The sequence below is a fragment of the Canis aureus genome, chromosome 27 (assembly GCF_053574225.1).
Source record: "Canis aureus isolate CA01 chromosome 27, VMU_Caureus_v.1.0, whole genome shotgun sequence".
NCBI lineage: Eukaryota > Metazoa > Chordata > Mammalia > Carnivora > Canidae > Canis > Canis aureus.
The window spans coordinates 34,593,122-34,608,087 of record NC_135637.1 but is presented as its reverse complement, the minus strand read 5'-3'; the positions used below and the strand labels follow the sequence as shown (position 1 = coordinate 34,608,087).

At 60.9% G+C, this 14,966-nt stretch overlaps 2 protein-coding genes across 5 annotated transcripts in view; one reads left to right on the top strand and one right to left on the bottom strand.

Annotated features, from left to right (window-relative positions):
• MED15 (mediator complex subunit 15) overlaps nt 1-8,714 on the top strand; it is a 68,674-nt gene extending 59,960 nt beyond the window's left edge. For all 4 annotated transcript variants that reach the window (XM_077874621.1, XM_077874620.1, XM_077874623.1 and 1 more), the window contains 9 exons: nt 3,682-3,818; nt 3,921-4,048; nt 4,250-4,384; nt 4,467-4,530; nt 5,404-5,470; nt 5,974-6,134; nt 6,237-6,403; nt 6,887-6,985; nt 7,688-8,714. In XM_077874621.1, the coding sequence (XP_077730747.1) occupies nt 3,682-3,818; nt 3,921-4,048; nt 4,250-4,384; nt 4,467-4,530; nt 5,404-5,470; nt 5,974-6,134; nt 6,237-6,403; nt 6,887-6,985; nt 7,688-7,824 (1,095 nt within the window). In that variant the 3' untranslated portion in view covers nt 7,825-8,714. The remainder of the gene's footprint in view (nt 1-3,681; nt 3,819-3,920; nt 4,049-4,249; nt 4,385-4,466; nt 4,531-5,403; nt 5,471-5,973; nt 6,135-6,236; nt 6,404-6,886; nt 6,986-7,687) is intronic.
• Nucleotides 8,715-9,441: 727 nt separating this feature from the next.
• Nucleotides 9,442-14,944, bottom strand: CCDC74B (coiled-coil domain containing 74B). Its single transcript, XM_077874636.1, has 7 exons — nt 14,663-14,944; nt 13,370-13,411; nt 11,265-11,445; nt 10,341-10,518; nt 10,188-10,267; nt 10,026-10,097; nt 9,442-9,872 (listed from the first exon to the last, which is right to left on the bottom strand). Exons 1-7 carry the CDS (start codon nt 14,916-14,918, stop codon nt 9,734-9,736), a joined length of 948 nt encoding a protein of 315 aa, XP_077730762.1. The 5' UTR covers nt 14,919-14,944; the 3' UTR covers nt 9,442-9,733.
• Between the last annotated feature and the right edge of the window lie 22 nt (nt 14,945-14,966).

Here is a 14,966-nt window from a genome sequence, read left to right as displayed (position 1 = left end):
CAGGGGTGACATGGGGTCCCTGGCAGTGTAAGCAGGTGGCATCACAGTGGGGTCCATATTCCTCTGCTCTGAAGAGTGACTCCTGGGGACACGTCATGTACAGGGGCCAGGAGTATGGGACAGTTCCAGGGAGGTCTGGTGGGCGTGGGTGGTCCCAAGGAGGTTTCTCCATAGCACTTAGCTCTCCAAACAAGGCTTGCTGCCCCACTGCCCAGCAGCCACCTGTGGTCCAGCTGTGTCCCCTCTGTTTGAACCTTGCCTTCCTCTCCTCCTTCCTTCAGGCCGTTTATTGTGTAGGGTCTCTTCCCAGACACTTGTCTTTGCTCGCTAGGAAAGTAGATGGTCCTGAGATGCTTGGACTCCTCCACTAGTCATGTGACCTCAAGCAAGTCCCTTTCCTTGTAACTCCCACTTCCTACATGTGATATGCAGGTGACAGCAGGCAGGCACTCAGAGCTCCCTCCCCTGGGAGGCGCAGCATTAGCGTCACCGGCATGTGCTAGGCACGGTGACAAACATGCCTATGCCTCTGGCAGAACGTGCCCAGGGAGGGAAAATGTAGAGCCAGGGCTGCGGTTCTCCCCTCTGGAGGGCTTGGTATTTCGCTGAAAGGGGCACAGTCCTCTTGTTCCCCTCTGCCCTAGAAGCTAGGTAGACAGGATGTAAACCTGAAGACTGGGGCGGGGGAGGGTGTTCTCTCTTGTTAGCCGCCTTGGTAAACCATTTCTTTCTTGACAGAGGCCTTTGGCTTGCCGCTCCTCTTCCTCTATGTGTCTGTGGCTTCTCGGGATTTGGGAGGCCTGGGAGCGTGGGCTCTCTTAGGAGGGGATCCTGAAGGCCTGGGAAGGGGAATATGTTCGCTGCCAACTGAGTCAGGCGTTTTTCCAGAGGAGTTGTCAGGTGTAAAGAGATCTGGACTGGCTGTGGAAGGCTAGGGGTTTCCTGTGGCGGCCTGGAGAGTGGCTGCGGGGAGCTCGTGGCTGAACACAAGAGGCAGGCTTGGGGGAGGAAGCAGAAGCGCTGAACTTGTCCCCCCAGCCTGGGCAGGCTGTTCCGGTTTGTGTCTTGTGGACTGTCTCATGCCCAGGAAGCCATGCGTGCTTGGTGGCTCCATAGAACCCAGAAGCAGAGGTGTGGGGAAAGATTCCTGGGGTCGGAGTGCTGAGGGTGTCTTTTATTTATTTATTTATTTATTTATTTATTTATTTATTTATTTATTTAAGATTTTATTTATTTATTCATAGAGATGCAGAGAGAGAGAGAGAGAGGCAGAGACACAGGCAGAGGGAGAAGCAGGCTCCATGAAGGGAGCCCGATGTGGGACTCGATCCCGGGTCTCCAGGATCATGCCCTGGGCTGCAGGCGGCGCTAAACCGCTGAGCTACCAGGGCTGCCTGAGGGTGTCTTTTAAAATAAAGCTTCATGGGCAGCCCGGGTGGCTCAGCGGCTTAGCGCCGCCTTCAGCCCAGGGCGTGATCCTGGAGACCCGGGATCGAGTCCCACATCGGGCTCCCTTCATGGAGCCTGCTTCTCCCTCTGCCTGTGTCTGTCTGTCTCTCTCTCTCTCTCTCTCATGAATACGTAAATAAAATCTTAAAAAAATAAAATAAAATACAGCTTCAGATATTTAGGTGGGAAGTGAACTGCGTGGTGGCCCTCCCATTGTGGTGGCTTTGCACTGGCCTTGCGCTGGCCATGATGCCCTCAGGCACCTCATTTCCCTTCAGAGAATCCTCATCTCCCTTCAGAGAAGCCTCATCTCCCTTCAGACTACAGACAAGAGCCAAACACCTTCTAGAAGGGACACCTGCTGGAGCAGTAGCTAAAGCTGAGGCTCTTCCCTAGGGCAGGTAGGGGCAGGTGGGGCCCGTGCCATCCAGGGGGAGGCCAAGTGAGGGGGTTTACACTCAGGAAGAGGGCACAGCAAGAGGCAACTTCAGGGAGCACAGGGCAGTGTGTGGCAGCAGGTCGGGGTGAGGGAAAGGGGAGGTGACGGCAGGGGCTTCATGGGAAACCACACCCAGGAAAGTTCCTGGCCTAGCAGGCCAGGCCCACGGTGTGGGGCCTAGGGCCTGTACTTCTCCCTCGGCACCGTCTGCTGCTCAGCATGGGCTCTTCCAAGATGGCCTGTTCACCTTCCTAGTCCTGGGAGTTCCATCGCTACTTGAGTGGATTCCGGAGCCTCTCTTTTAGAGCAGGGGTCATGCTGCCTGCCCTGGGCCTCCTGGTAGCCCAGCATTGTGAAACGCATGTCCCACCTAGGAGAAGCCTGCTGCACTTGGTTCGACTCAGCAGCTAGGCTGCCCCAGGGCCCATCTCTGCCCTCGCTAGCAGCATGAATCACCTGGGACCATTTGCTTCACTTGGTAGAACAACTAAACAACTAGGCCCACCAGTGAGGGGCTTGAGCTCGCGTGTTCCTGCCCATCCACTCCCTGGCTGGGGGCCTGGTCACAGGTGGTGGGACAGCTCATCCTGTTTGCCCATGGGCTGGTGGGCCAGCGGCTTGTGTCTGGTGCCACTCTGACCCAGCTGCGTTAAAAGTGTGATAACGTAGCCTCCATACCCTCTGCCACGCCAGCATCCCATGCAGCTTTGTCCTGCACACTCAGTGGGAGTGGAACGGTGCTTCTCGTTGGGAGTTTGGTCCAGTGGCACTGGGAGAAAGGCCAGGGCCCTCTCCCCAGCCAGCAGAATGGGCAGGCAAGGACGGTGGGCATCCTGTTTTTCTGGTAGGATCTGTGTTCTTAAAAATTCTCTTTCTTGTTCCCTGATTCGAGGACCAAGAGACTAGCAATCCCCAGAGTGAGCCTAACCCAGTCCCCCAAGCAGCATGGCAGAGGAGTGTATGGGAGGGAGCTATGAAACCATGGCACCAGTGTCTGGAGTGCCCTGAGAGAAGCACCAGAGTGGGTCTGTAGAACCGGACGGTCCCAGAGTTGGGTGTGGGGGGTGTGGGCTGAGCCCAGGAAGCAGGCTCTAAGGGGACATGGCAGCATATGGGAGCTTGGCTAGGGTGTGGGAGAAGCCACCGCTGCTGACCCTTGGAAGCTCTGAAGCGGGCAGGGCCTGTGGGTTGGTCCTGGCTGGGCCCTTGTTCCGCCCTCACCATGTCCTGGGCGAGGCGGCTGTCTGTGGGGCTCACTCTGCCAGTCCAGACCGGGGGTCCTCAGGCCACACATGGTGGCAAGGCCTAACAAAGGGCCACTTTGCTCCCATTAAACATGAGACACAGCCTCCCACTCTGGCCTGAGGGCTGAGGGGACTCATGGAAGTACGGAGGAAGGTGGTCCCATCTGTCACAGGCCGGGAAGGCCAGGAGGCACCATCCAAGGCCATAGGTCTTCTGTGGCTCCCACACCCGACAGCGAGAAACACGGGGATGTCCTGTCCCAGCCCAGAAGCCTGTGGACTTCATGGTCTCCCTGCCAAGGAACAAGGGCTACCCAGCCTGGCCTTCCTGCCAGTACCTCAGTCGTTGTGGACTCGTGCGTGTGGATCCTCGGGGTGGGGGGCTGTGCACACATTTGTATTCATGGGGCAGGGTGTGCGAGTGAGGCTGAGAGGGTGACAGGGCTTCCGTGTGCAGACGAGGTCTGTGAGCCTGGGCTGGGGGTGGGAGCAAGGCTGCAGCAGGAGGGAAAGTGATGGATAAGCACACTGAGCCCCCTCCACTTCCAGGTCAGCCAGAACAGCCTCACCATGCTGTCCTCGCCGTCACCGGGCCAGCAGGTCCAGACCCCACAGTCGATGCCCCCTCCCCCACAGCCGTCCCCGCAGCCTGGCCAGCCCAGCTCGCAGCCCAACTCCAACGTCAGGTAGGCCCGGCCGGGCGGGGGGTTCCCTCCCCACCTGGCTCCCAGGGTGAGCCTCACCTCGTGCTCCAGCTCACAGGTGCACTGGCTTTTGCTTTGCTGCAGCTCCGGCCCTGCCCCTTCCCCCAGTAGCTTCCTGCCGAGCCCCTCCCCACAGCCCTCCCAGAGTCCAGTGACAGCGCGCACCCCACAGAACTTCAGTGTCCCCTCCCCGGGACCTTTAAACACCCCCGGTAAGTCGGGCCTGGGGTGGGCGTGCCCTGAGGACCAGAATCCCTCGTGTAACCCACACACAGCCCTGCAGGTTGAGGTGCTGAGGCTTGTCCCTCAGCCTCTAGAGGCCTCGCCTTGTAACGGGACGGGTGAGCTCTAGATCCCCCACCTAGAGGGTTTGCAGAGAGCCCGGCCTTTGCTCACCATGTTGTATCCTGCAGTGAACCCCAGCTCCGTCATGAGCCCAGCTGGCTCCAGCCAGGCCGAGGAGCAGCAGTACCTGGACAAGCTGAAGCAGCTGTCCAAGTACATCGAGCCCCTCCGCCGGATGATCAACAAGATCGATAAGAACGAAGGTGCGGCTGGACTGAGGCCTGGGTGCAGCGGGGCGGGGGGAACACCCTAGGTGCGTGTCTTAGTGGCCCCTCTCTGTCCCAGACAGAAAAAAGGACCTGAGTAAGATGAAGAGCCTTCTGGATATCCTGACTGACCCCTCTAAACGGTGAGTTTTGCCCCCCAGGCTCCTGGGGGAAGGACGGTGCTGGGCCTGTGGCTGGCTGCTTGGTTGGCCCAGCCTCGGATGGGCTTTTGGTGGTGACATGGAGTTTAGAAAAGGGGCCCTGGGGTTCCACTTAGATGTGTCTGCTGGGGCTCCAAGCCCCTGGTCCCCTACCTTTGCCCTGCCCCTGACTTACCAGTGGCCTTGGGCAAGTGACTCCATCTCAGTTACTCCCTCTGCACAAAGGGGCTCACCTGAGTTGGCTGGGAAAATGAAACAAGAGGATGTTGAGAAGCACTTGTAAGGCAGTGGAGCACCAGCTTCTCCACATGGTACACACCCCCCCGCGCCTGCCTGCCGGTCGCGGGGCTGCTGTGAGCACCAGAGTTTGGTCAGCGCTACAGAACTGCATGTGGACTGGCCTTTGGGTTACATCCCTATCCCTGCTTCAGCTTAGGTTCTGCTCCCATCTAGAGGATCTCGGTTTCATTTACTGGGCAAAATGCTGGAACCTGCAGAACTAGGCCTCTCGGATCTGGATTGCCCTTCAGACCCTCTTGGATTGATCCTTCATTGGGATTATAGTGCTGGGGGGCAGGGGCCTGACCTCTGTCCCTCTCTGCTGATCCATTGCATTTATGCCCTAATCTGCCCGCCAGGACTTGGCAGGCCTGGGGACTGAACCATCTTGCCTTATGCTTCAGATCTAGGAATAGCTAGTCAGTGGCTGGGGCTCCTGTGGAGGGTTCTGGTGGCCAAGGCTGGCTCCATCCCCACCAGGGGAAGTCGGGAAGGCAGTGCTTGGGACCAGCACTCGAGAGCCACCAGTGCCCCATCCTCGAGCAAGAGGGTCAGCCACATCCCCTGTCCCCCCAGGTGCCCCCTGAAAACACTGCAGAAGTGTGAGATTGCCCTGGAGAAGCTCAAGAATGACATGGCCGTGGTGAGTGAGGTTCCATGGCCTGGTGGTGGTCACAGAGCCACAGGCATCTCTGGGGGGAACAGGGCTCACCCCACAGCAACTCAGAACCACACGCTGGGAGAAGCCTTCACAGCCAGGGGGCACACCACCCAGCCTGGGAACCTTGCCCAGGAGGCTTCTTCTAGGTCAGGTCTGCTGTGGGGGAGGAGAGTACGTGTGGGAACATGGGAGAAGTCACCCTCCCGCTGTAATCTGTGGGTGTTTCCTCCATCCCCCAGGTTCACATCTCTACCATCACGTTTCTATCCGCCCCTGCCCAGCAGAAGGCCGAGCCCTGAGGGGAGGGGACCTCTGGGGAAGGTCAAGGCGGTAGAAGGCAGGAGAATGCATCCAGGGTCAGCTGTATTTGTCTCCAGGGGGCAGAGGTTATGGGGAAGCCATGAAGTCTGGCTGTGAGGATGAGGACCTCGGGGTCTGGAAAGCCTCCTCGAGAGTGGGCTGCTGACCCCGCTGTCCTGTCGCAGCCCACGCCACCGCCGCCTCCGGTGCCACCGACCAAACAACAGTACCTGTGCCAGCCACTCCTTGATGCTGTCCTGGCCAATATCCGCTCACCTGTCTTTAACCATTCCCTGTACCGCACATTCGTGCCGGCCATGACCGCCATCCACGGCCCACCCATCACGTATGTACAGCCCGGGGCTCGGCCTCGTTCTGGGTGGTGGGCGGCAGGCCATGGGCCACAGGCCACAGCCTAGCAGCGTGTGACCACGGCTGCCTCCTCCAGAGCCCCAGTGGTGTGCACCCGGAAGCGTAGGTTTGAAGACGATGAGCGGCAGAGCATCCCCAACGTGCTCCAGGGGGAGGTGGCCAGATTAGACCCGAAGTTCTTGGTGAATTTGGACCCTTCTCACTGCAGTAACAACGGCACTGTCCACCTGATATGCAAGTTGGGTGCGTACCAGGGGGGCGGGGCCGGTGCTGTGGGAGAGTGAATCCGGAACTCCAGCCCCCAGGCTCTGCCGCTGCCCCCAGCCCCAGAGCAGACCCAGCCCAGGCCCACGTGCTCCATCGGAACGTGCACTGGGCCTCCCCCGATAGGCACACTCCCACCCTACCCAGGGGCCCACCATCCCCGCATCCTCCTGGATCCTCACACATACCTGGCCTGGGACGTGCCCTGAGCCCTGAGCCCACGCACTCCCCTCTCACCGGCCTGCCAGGGAAGCCCCCTCACTCCCACGCGGATAGGGCTCACTTGCCTGAGGCCCTAGGGAGATGTGGAAGCCTGGGAGTCAGAGTGATCTCGACTTCACAACAAGCCTCAGCAGGACCTCCTGGGATGTAAGAGTCCTGATTGGAGTAGGGCTGTGAGGCAGGGCGGCTTGGGGTCTGGGGCCTGGGGCCAGGTCACAGACGCAGCCACGTGTGTTGCAGATGACAAGGACCTCCCAAGTGTGCCACCGCTGGAGCTCAGTGTGCCTGCTGACTACCCTGCCCAGAGCCCGCTGTGGATCGACCGGCAGTGGCAGTACGGTGGGTGAGCCCAGAAAAGAGCCATGGCGAGGCTTTATGGCTGCTGTCTAAGGGCCCTGGCAGGTGGGGGTCACTCTGGGCGACCAGGGTTTCCTCTGTGCCCCCGCAGCTGAGGGCCCTCCTGCCTTTTCCTGGCTGCCCACTTAGAGAGAGGGGGTCCCTGTACCTATCATGTTCTTCTGTCCATCTTGCATCTGCAGGGCAGCCATGCTTAGTGGGTAAGGGGTAAGCAGGCCGGCCCCCCCACCCCACCCCACCCCACCCCACCCCACCCCACCCCACCCCACCCCACACCCTGTGGGCCTCTGCAAGGCTGATACGGGAGCACAGAAGGAGCTAGGTCTCATAGGGACCCATCTGGGTGACACAGCTTCAGACCCGAGGCCCAGAGAGAGTCCTGTTGATGGGGGCCAGTGTCTCTGCAGTGCAGAGCTGGTGCATAGGGCTGAGATCCCAAGGCTCTGAGAGAAAAGTCCTGGGTTCCAGACCTGTGCACATTCTAGCTCTTTACTGACTCATGAGCCTGGGAGGGGAGCCTGTCGGCCACCCCGCTATGTGTGGGAGATGGCCTCCCTGGTCACATTGGCCAGGCAGATTGCCCCAGACGCCAGCCCTGTGACTGTGGGGCAATCCTTTCCTAGAGAGCGGCCGTGCGGCCTGGGGCCGGGTCTGCAGTGCTCACGGCCCGCTGCTCTGTTGCAGACGCCAACCCCTTCCTGCAGTCCGTGCACCGGTGCATGACCTCGAGGCTGCTGCAGCTCCCCGACAAGCACTCGGTCACAGCCCTGCTCAACACCTGGGCGCAGAGCATCCACCAGGCCTGCCTCTCAGCCGCCTAGCCACCCACCTGCTGGGGGACCACGGGGATAGCCGGCAGCCGTGTCAGGGCTGCAGAGGACATGCACCTCGTGTTGGACGTTTCTAGGTGTTGGCTCCCTTAGAGAGCCTGGGCTTAGATTAGCTTTCCTGCTTTTATCTTCTGCCTTGGGGACCCGCCAATCATTCTCCCACACTTGTACATGCCTGGGGCAGGTGGCTGTGGAGCTGGCGACATCAGCGGTGGGGTTGGGACTTCCACTGCGGAGTCGGACATGCCCCCAGCCCTGTGCGCTCCTCCTCGGGCTGCTGTCCCCTCGGCCTCTCCAAGGCCCATGTCCTTCCTCAGTAGCACGGGGGAGAACTCAGGGTCTTGTTAGAGCCTCTTGTGTGTGTGCCAGAAAATACTTCTTGTTTCTGTGGGGGAATGTGGAGGGCAAGGAAACCCTGTAAACACACACAGAATTCTCTGGTCACGGTTTTGGGTTCAGACCCTGCCACCACTGGCCTGTGGGACATGCCACAGGGAAGCTCCTGGATCCAAGGGCACTGGCTGCGTCTCAGAGGGAAGGTCGGCCTGCAGGCCGTTGTGAATCCCCTGCCATCGCCTGGGCCTCATACCTCATGGCATTCTCCCTTTAAGCCATGGGGGTCTGCTCAGCACTGTGGGTGTGCCTGGGTTGCAGGGGCACCTGGGTGGATCCTGTACCTGGCACTGTGCCCACTCAGTGGGCACTTGGGCCTGCTCTTGGGTCAGGGTGGTGTCCTGGGGACCTGGCGTCCTCAGAGCCACTCCAGAGAGCGAAGGCTCCCTGAGAGGGCATCGGCCCTCTGGCGAGGAGAGGTTTCCCCTTTTCTATGTGCACTACCGTGTCATCTGTGGTTCTTATAATAAATTTATTATTCCTGTGTTTGTCATGAATCAGTCACTATGTCCCCTCCCCACCGAAGGAGTGGGGACCACTGTCCAGTGAGGAATGATGTTGGGGCTGAGCCGGGTTCCCCTCCTGGGAGGTGGCCGTGGACAGCCAGACCTTAGTTCATCCCTTTCTGAGAGTGTCAGTGCCTCACCCTGGCTCACCCCTGGGTTTCTGGCCTAGTTCTGCCTGAAGCGAGAAGAGGCAGAGATTAGCCTGAGGAAACGGCCAGTGGCACCAGGAGCACTGGCCTGCCAGGGGAGGGTGGAGGCCAAACTGACAGCATCCACACGCCCCAGAAAGCTGCGGTTGTGGCGAGTGAGGGGTGGTGAGGACCTCACGGGATAGGGTGGGAAAGTCACAGGGTGGGGCCTAGTGTCCTGGAGAGGCGCACTGTCCCATGGCTGTGGCCCTCCACAGCGGAAGGCAGGCTCGGCAGGATGGCTCATCAGCTGTGTGTGTCAGTGTGGGGGCCGGATGGTGCCGATGGGGGCGGGTGCCTTGCCCTGTGCCCAGGGCCAGGAAGCGCCCCCTGCCCCGAGGAGGGGAGGAGGGAAGGAGGGAGAGCACGCTGCACCTGCCCTTGTCTACTTGTCTGGTTGCAGGGCAGCCACCAAGCCCTGGACGAGCCCTGGTGAACCCCCCCCAGGGCACCCCCACCCCCCACCGCCACAGGGAGCAGAGCAAGGGGCGCAGGGCTGTGATGCCGACAGCAGTGAGGGATGAGACGCACAAGTGGAGCTATATTTCAGTCTTCAACAGGTAGGGTAATATGAATCTCATAACATGTTTTCATGTAAATGCAGAATAGCAAAATACGAAGCAAGAAACTAAACAGTTTCTCAGTTCTGAGACCAAGTCCTTTAGCTGCCATGAGTTTTATCTGGAATTTCGCTTGGCCTAAACGCATTAGAAGTCTTTGGTAGTGCTATCCAGAGAGGGTTATTAGCGTCTCCAGCTGGGGTCATGGGCTTGGCCGTGACCTGCCGCACAGACGCACACCGCGCCGCTGGCCTCAGAGCACCGAGCGGTGCAGCCGCCGGCTCCGCACCACCTGCAGCCTTTTCTGCCGCTCAGCGAAGCTGCTCTTCAGGTTCTGCTTCAGCGTGGGCAGCACGGAGCGCTCTGCCACGGGCATCGGGCTTAGAATCAGGCTGTAGGGCAGAGGGACGTCACTGCAGGTGCCCTCGGGGCAGGAGCTGAGCTGTGGCTGGCACTGCGGCCCCAGGCGAGGCCCTGGGCTGGCCCAGCCCCTGCCATACTGGGCTCAGAGACCACCCCACCCTCCCCCTGCCGGTGGGACTCACCATTTCATGGGGACGCCCTTGGTGGGGACCTTGGGGAGCTGCATGGCTCCCAGATGAGGGGCCTCCTGGTCCCTGGGGAAGGAGTCAGCAGTGAGCCCCAGAGGAGCAAATCGGGATGGGATGGGGATGGGGATGGGGATGGGGCCGCGCCGGGTCACTCACTTCGGAGAGCTGGGCCCAGCCTCCTCTGGGGCAGCCTTGGGCCTCTGCTTCCCTTCCAGGAGGGTCTTGAGGTGCTGCAACTGGAAGGCAGGGAGAAGAGGGGCAGTGGGCAGGACCCGCAGAGGCACTGGGGCCCCATGGCCCGAGCCTCACCTCTTGGGCCTGCAGGAGGTTGGCGTTCCACAGCTGGCGGATAACCACCTCACACTGCTGAAGCGTGGTTGGCTTGCGCAGGTATGGCGGCAGGCCCATCGTGGGGGGCTGCTTGCCCTTGTGCTGGCCACCTGCTGCGGAGGTGGCCACTGTACTGAAGGTCTCCACTTCTTCATCTCTGGAACAGTCACTGCAGCAGCTCAGAGCCAGCCTCCAGGATTGGTCTCACCACCCACCACCTCTCTTCCAGGCAGCACCCGCACCAGTGTGAGGCTGGTGTCCACACCCGCCTCCTCGGGGCCTGGTTCCTTTCTGCTGACCGAGGTGCCCCTGGCACCACTGGGGGGCTCCAGTGCCAGCTGCGACCTGGGCCCGTCCCCTCCTCCCTTCTCAAGCTGCGCCGCTGCCCTCAGTCCTGACCCCACATCTGTGGGGCTGGTTGAGCCAGAATCTAAGGACGGGGTGTATCTAAGGAAGCCTGCCCTGCAGGTTGTACTACCCAGGGGGCAACGGGGTCTCCATTTTGGATGCAAAGTCCAGGCTCCTTGCTGCGCTCCAGGGAAGTCCCAGAAACTCAGATGTCAGCCCTGGTCTTGCTCCAGCCTGCTGGCTCCCTGTGCCTTGCAGAGGCCAAGCACAGTTGCCAGGGTGAGCCCAAGAACCCGACCTACTGTTCTCTTGGTGAAAAGCCAAGTGAGTTTGTCTCGTTTTTGTGAGAAAATGGTTTCGGGGCTGCTGCTGGTACCATCGTGTGGGCTCAGGGCAGCACAGGGACCCTGCAGACTCCCAAGGGAGAGGGGGAAGGCAGTGCCCACCAGATGGGCAAGCCTGGAGCGAGTATGCTTTCACTCAGGATACTGGCCCATTTGGCTGGCTGATTGCGGAATGTGCACTTCCTCCCGTGGGGTCCAGGCGAGCCCTTACTTGGCCGGCCCCTGCATCCCTGGGCCTTTGTCCAGCTTGCCGTTGTGCAGCAGGGCAGCAGCTGGGCTCTCCTCTTCCAGGTCCATCTTCTGGGGAACATTAGTTTTCGAGTCCCGCTTCTTGGAGGAGGCGAGCTGGGGCCGGGCCTTGCCTTGAGAGTTGGCTGCAGCCAGGGCAGTCACTGTGGGCATCAAGCACCAGAACCTGAGTCCTCAGGATCAGCTGTGTGTGCCCCAGGAGTGCCCGCCCCCTCCCTCAGTTTCCCCTTGTAAAGGAGAGAAAACAGAGCCCCCAGTGGGGGGCTGCTGGGAGACCCAAAGGGGAGGCCTGAGGGCCTGTGGGTGGTGCCTGCTGGCTGTGATAGAAGCAGGCCCCCCGCACCTGGACCAGGTCAGGCTCCCAGGCCTCGGGAAGGCCAGGGCCGGGGGTGGCCCCACAGCTGTTACCGGACTCTGAAGCAGCACCCCATTATGGGCAAAATGACACTGAGTGAGAGGTCTAGGACCTGACCTGCACAGGTTTCTTGCCCTGCAGAAAGAGCTGGGGCTGCTCCTGTCAGGATGCCTGGCCTCAGAAGGCAGAGTGGGGAGAGGGGTGATGGGCTCCCTCGGGAGCCTGCTTGGGGGGACACGAGCAGGGCTTCTGTTAGGCCACCTGTGTGCCGCCGCTCCCCGGACGACCACTGAGGGAGGCTCAGGGGCCCCTCTGTGTTTTGGGGTGTATCTGCTATAGGACCTCGTGCCCCATGTCAACACTCACTCCCTTGGTAGCCAAGCCCGCCGAGTTTTTGTAGTCTCTCTCTGGCCAGACCGCAGTCCTGTCACACCCCACCTCACCCCACTCTAGCTCCTGGGTCACCCTCCTTGGCTCCCTTCAGCCATCCCTTAACCCCTGAGTCCACAGGGCCTGGCAGAGGTGCTCCCAGGCTGTTTGTCCAGCAGAAGACTGCTAGGGGTTTTCAGTGCCCAGGGCCCCTGTGACGCTGAGCTCATGGAAGGTGCCGGCATGCTCACTTGACAACGTCGAATTTGAGACGGACTTGATGGACTGAAAGCTGGAGTTGGAAAAGCTGCTTGTGGGAGATTCTCGCACAGGGTCAGCTGGGGATGGCAGGAGTGCCACTTCCATCCTGGCGCCCCCAGACCGCTTTGCGGCCCTTCCCCTCCCCTGGCCCTGCTGGCCTGTGTGTTCACGCAGAGCCCGCCCCCTGCTCTGGTGAGGCAGAGCCAGGGTGGGGGAGAGGTGATTTTTTGAAGGGCCATCCAGAAAGCAGTGGGCTTGGGCCCAAAGAAGCAGGCCCTGAAGGAGGATGACCTCTTCTGATGTCCCACTGGGCACCACTGGCACCGCAGCACTGGGACCACTAACAGGCCCTGCCGCTTGCTGAGGACAGCTCCCTGGAACTGCTCTAGCCCTGTCAGAGGAGGGCTACCACCCCATTCTCTGTGTCCCCTAGGAAGAGAGCCCAAGACTGGGGCATTCCAGGCTAGCACCGCTCAGACTTGGCCCCAAAGGGAAGTGGGGAGAGCAGGCCCAAGACGGCCTGAGTCTCCCCGGGCTGGGCTGGGGACAGGCCAAGTGGGCTACTGTCCGGATGAGGAAGGGCCTTGGTAAGTGGCTATAGGTTTCTGCGCCACCACTTCCTTCCCCCAGCCTTCCTGGTCACCTCGGAAGGACTGTGCCCAGAGCCATGTGTGCCAGGAAGTGATGGACCAGAGGCACGGGGCTGGGGCTGCCCAGTGCTTGCCAGTGTTTCAGTGACAGCCTGGGGCCTGCCACAGCAGCAATCCAAGTAAAATAATCCAGAGCAGCAAGGCTCGGAGGGCAGTGGAAGGATCTGGGCAGCCCCCCACCCCTAGCTCTCTGCCTGCTTCCTTACTGCGCAGACCTCAGGCCCTGGGACCTCCGAGAGCCCCACCTGCTGTGCTTGGGTGAACACCCAAACCATGGCTGGGGGCAGTGGCGTCCGTCCAGATCCCCTGGGGCCCCTTCCCACTGGGATAGCGCATAGGCAGTACATCTACCTGGGTGGACACAAGCGCTCTGGAGGGGCTGCTCCCGACATCAGTAACTTCCCATCAGGCACCCGAGGGCCTCATTCTTACCTTTCTTTGGCTTCTGATTCATTATTAGCTTGTAATGAAGATCTGAAAGCAAACACATGCTCTGGTCATTTCTGAAGCTGCTGCCACTTTGAGAGAAGAGGTCTACTCTGCCCTGTGCACGCCCTTCCTGCTGAACCCCTGAGAGACTTCACACATGACCTTGGCAGTCAAGACCCTGCCCATGGGCCAAGACTTTGCCCTGGGTACCCTAAGGTGACAGCCACCCTGAGCCAGAGCCCTTGGGTATGAGCCTTGCCGGAAGTCCATCCGTCTGCCCATGACATCTGTCAGGCACCCTCTGCTAGGTGGGGCCCCAGCTCCAGGATGACCCAGCCCTCCAGGAGCCCCTAGCCATGGATGAGCAGATGTGGTCAAAGCAATGATCAAGTGGGCTGGCCACACCCAGCATAGGCTTCAGGGAGGGACAGGTGGGACTCGAGATTCCTTATGTCAAGAGGGGGAGGTCTGACATAACGGATACCCCTTGATCTCATACTTAGCACTCCATGTAATGGCAGCAGGAGAAAGGTGGGGAGAAACTGAGGCAGGACTAGGTGTATCGGGGGAGGAGTTCCAGCTAAAATAGAAGGGAGAAGAGACAGGGAAGCAGAGTAAAAGGCCTCAAATTCCACTTCAGGCCTAGCCCAGGTGGTGATGAGCCACCAGGCCCACAAAGTTAGGAAGGCTGGGCCTGAGGAGACACATGGGCCGGGCAGATGTTGGGGAGGGGCTGGTTGGGGCTGACGCGTATCTGCCTTTGATTCTGGTGTGGTGAGTTTGTGAAAATCATTGAGCTGTATACTCCCGCTTTTTATGTCCATAAAGAGCTTTTTTAGGGGCCCCTGGGTGACTCAGTTAAGCATCTGCCTTTAGCTCAGGTCATGATCCCAGGGTCCTGAGATGGAGCCCCCACATCAGGCTCTCTGCGCGGTGGGGAGTCTGCTGCTCCCCCTCCCCCTGCCTGCCGCTCCCTCTGCTTGGGAGCTCGGGCGGGCGCGCGCTGCCTCTTTAGAATTAAAAACAAAAAAGTGTTTTACAAGAGGCGGGCCTGCCTTGCTTAGAGACAGCCTGTGCCAGGGCCTCCCGGGGGAAATGCCACGAGCAGGCTGCCCGCCGGAGGGTGGGCGGGAGGTGGGCCGGCCCGGCGCCCCGCACTACGACCCGGGCTGCGGCCGCGTGGCGGGACCCGAGGGGGGCTTGCTGCCCTGTTCCAGAGCCCACGCGTGTCTCTGTGCGGAGGCACCGGGGGCGGCAGGGCCGCGACTGCCTGGGGCCCCGGGCGCCGGGACTCACCCTTGTTCTCCCGCTTGAGGTACTCGATCTCCTCGTGGAGCCTGACCAGCGTGTCGGAGTGCTGCTGCTGCAGAAACTGCAGGCTCTTCTCCAGGTCCAGGACCCGCTTCTGCGCCTCGCTGAGCCCAGCCTGAGCGCCGTGCTGGCCGGAGGGCTGCAGGGCCGCGGGCGGGCGCGGGCGCGGACGCGACGCGCCCCGGGAGCCCGAGGTCCCCGAGCTGGGGGGCCGCTGCCCCGCCGTCGCCCCGACGCTCATGTAGCCGCCGCCGCCGCCGCCGCCGCCGCCGCCGCCGCCGCCGCCGCC

Excerpts from the sequence above, each read along its gene's own strand:
- CCDC74B (XM_077874636.1), bottom strand. The coding sequence starts at position 14,918 with ATGAGCGTCGGGGCGACGGCGGGGCAGCGGCCCCCCAGCTCGGGGACC. Across the intron at positions 11,446-13,369 it reads GAATCAGAAGCCAAAGAAAG|TGACTGCCCTGGCTGCAGCC; the intron begins GTAAGAATGAGG and ends TGATGCCCACAG. Across the intron at positions 10,268-10,340 it reads ACCTCCTGCAGGCCCAAGAG|TTGCAGCACCTCAAGACCCT; the intron begins GTGAGGCTCGGG and ends CCTGCCTTCCAG.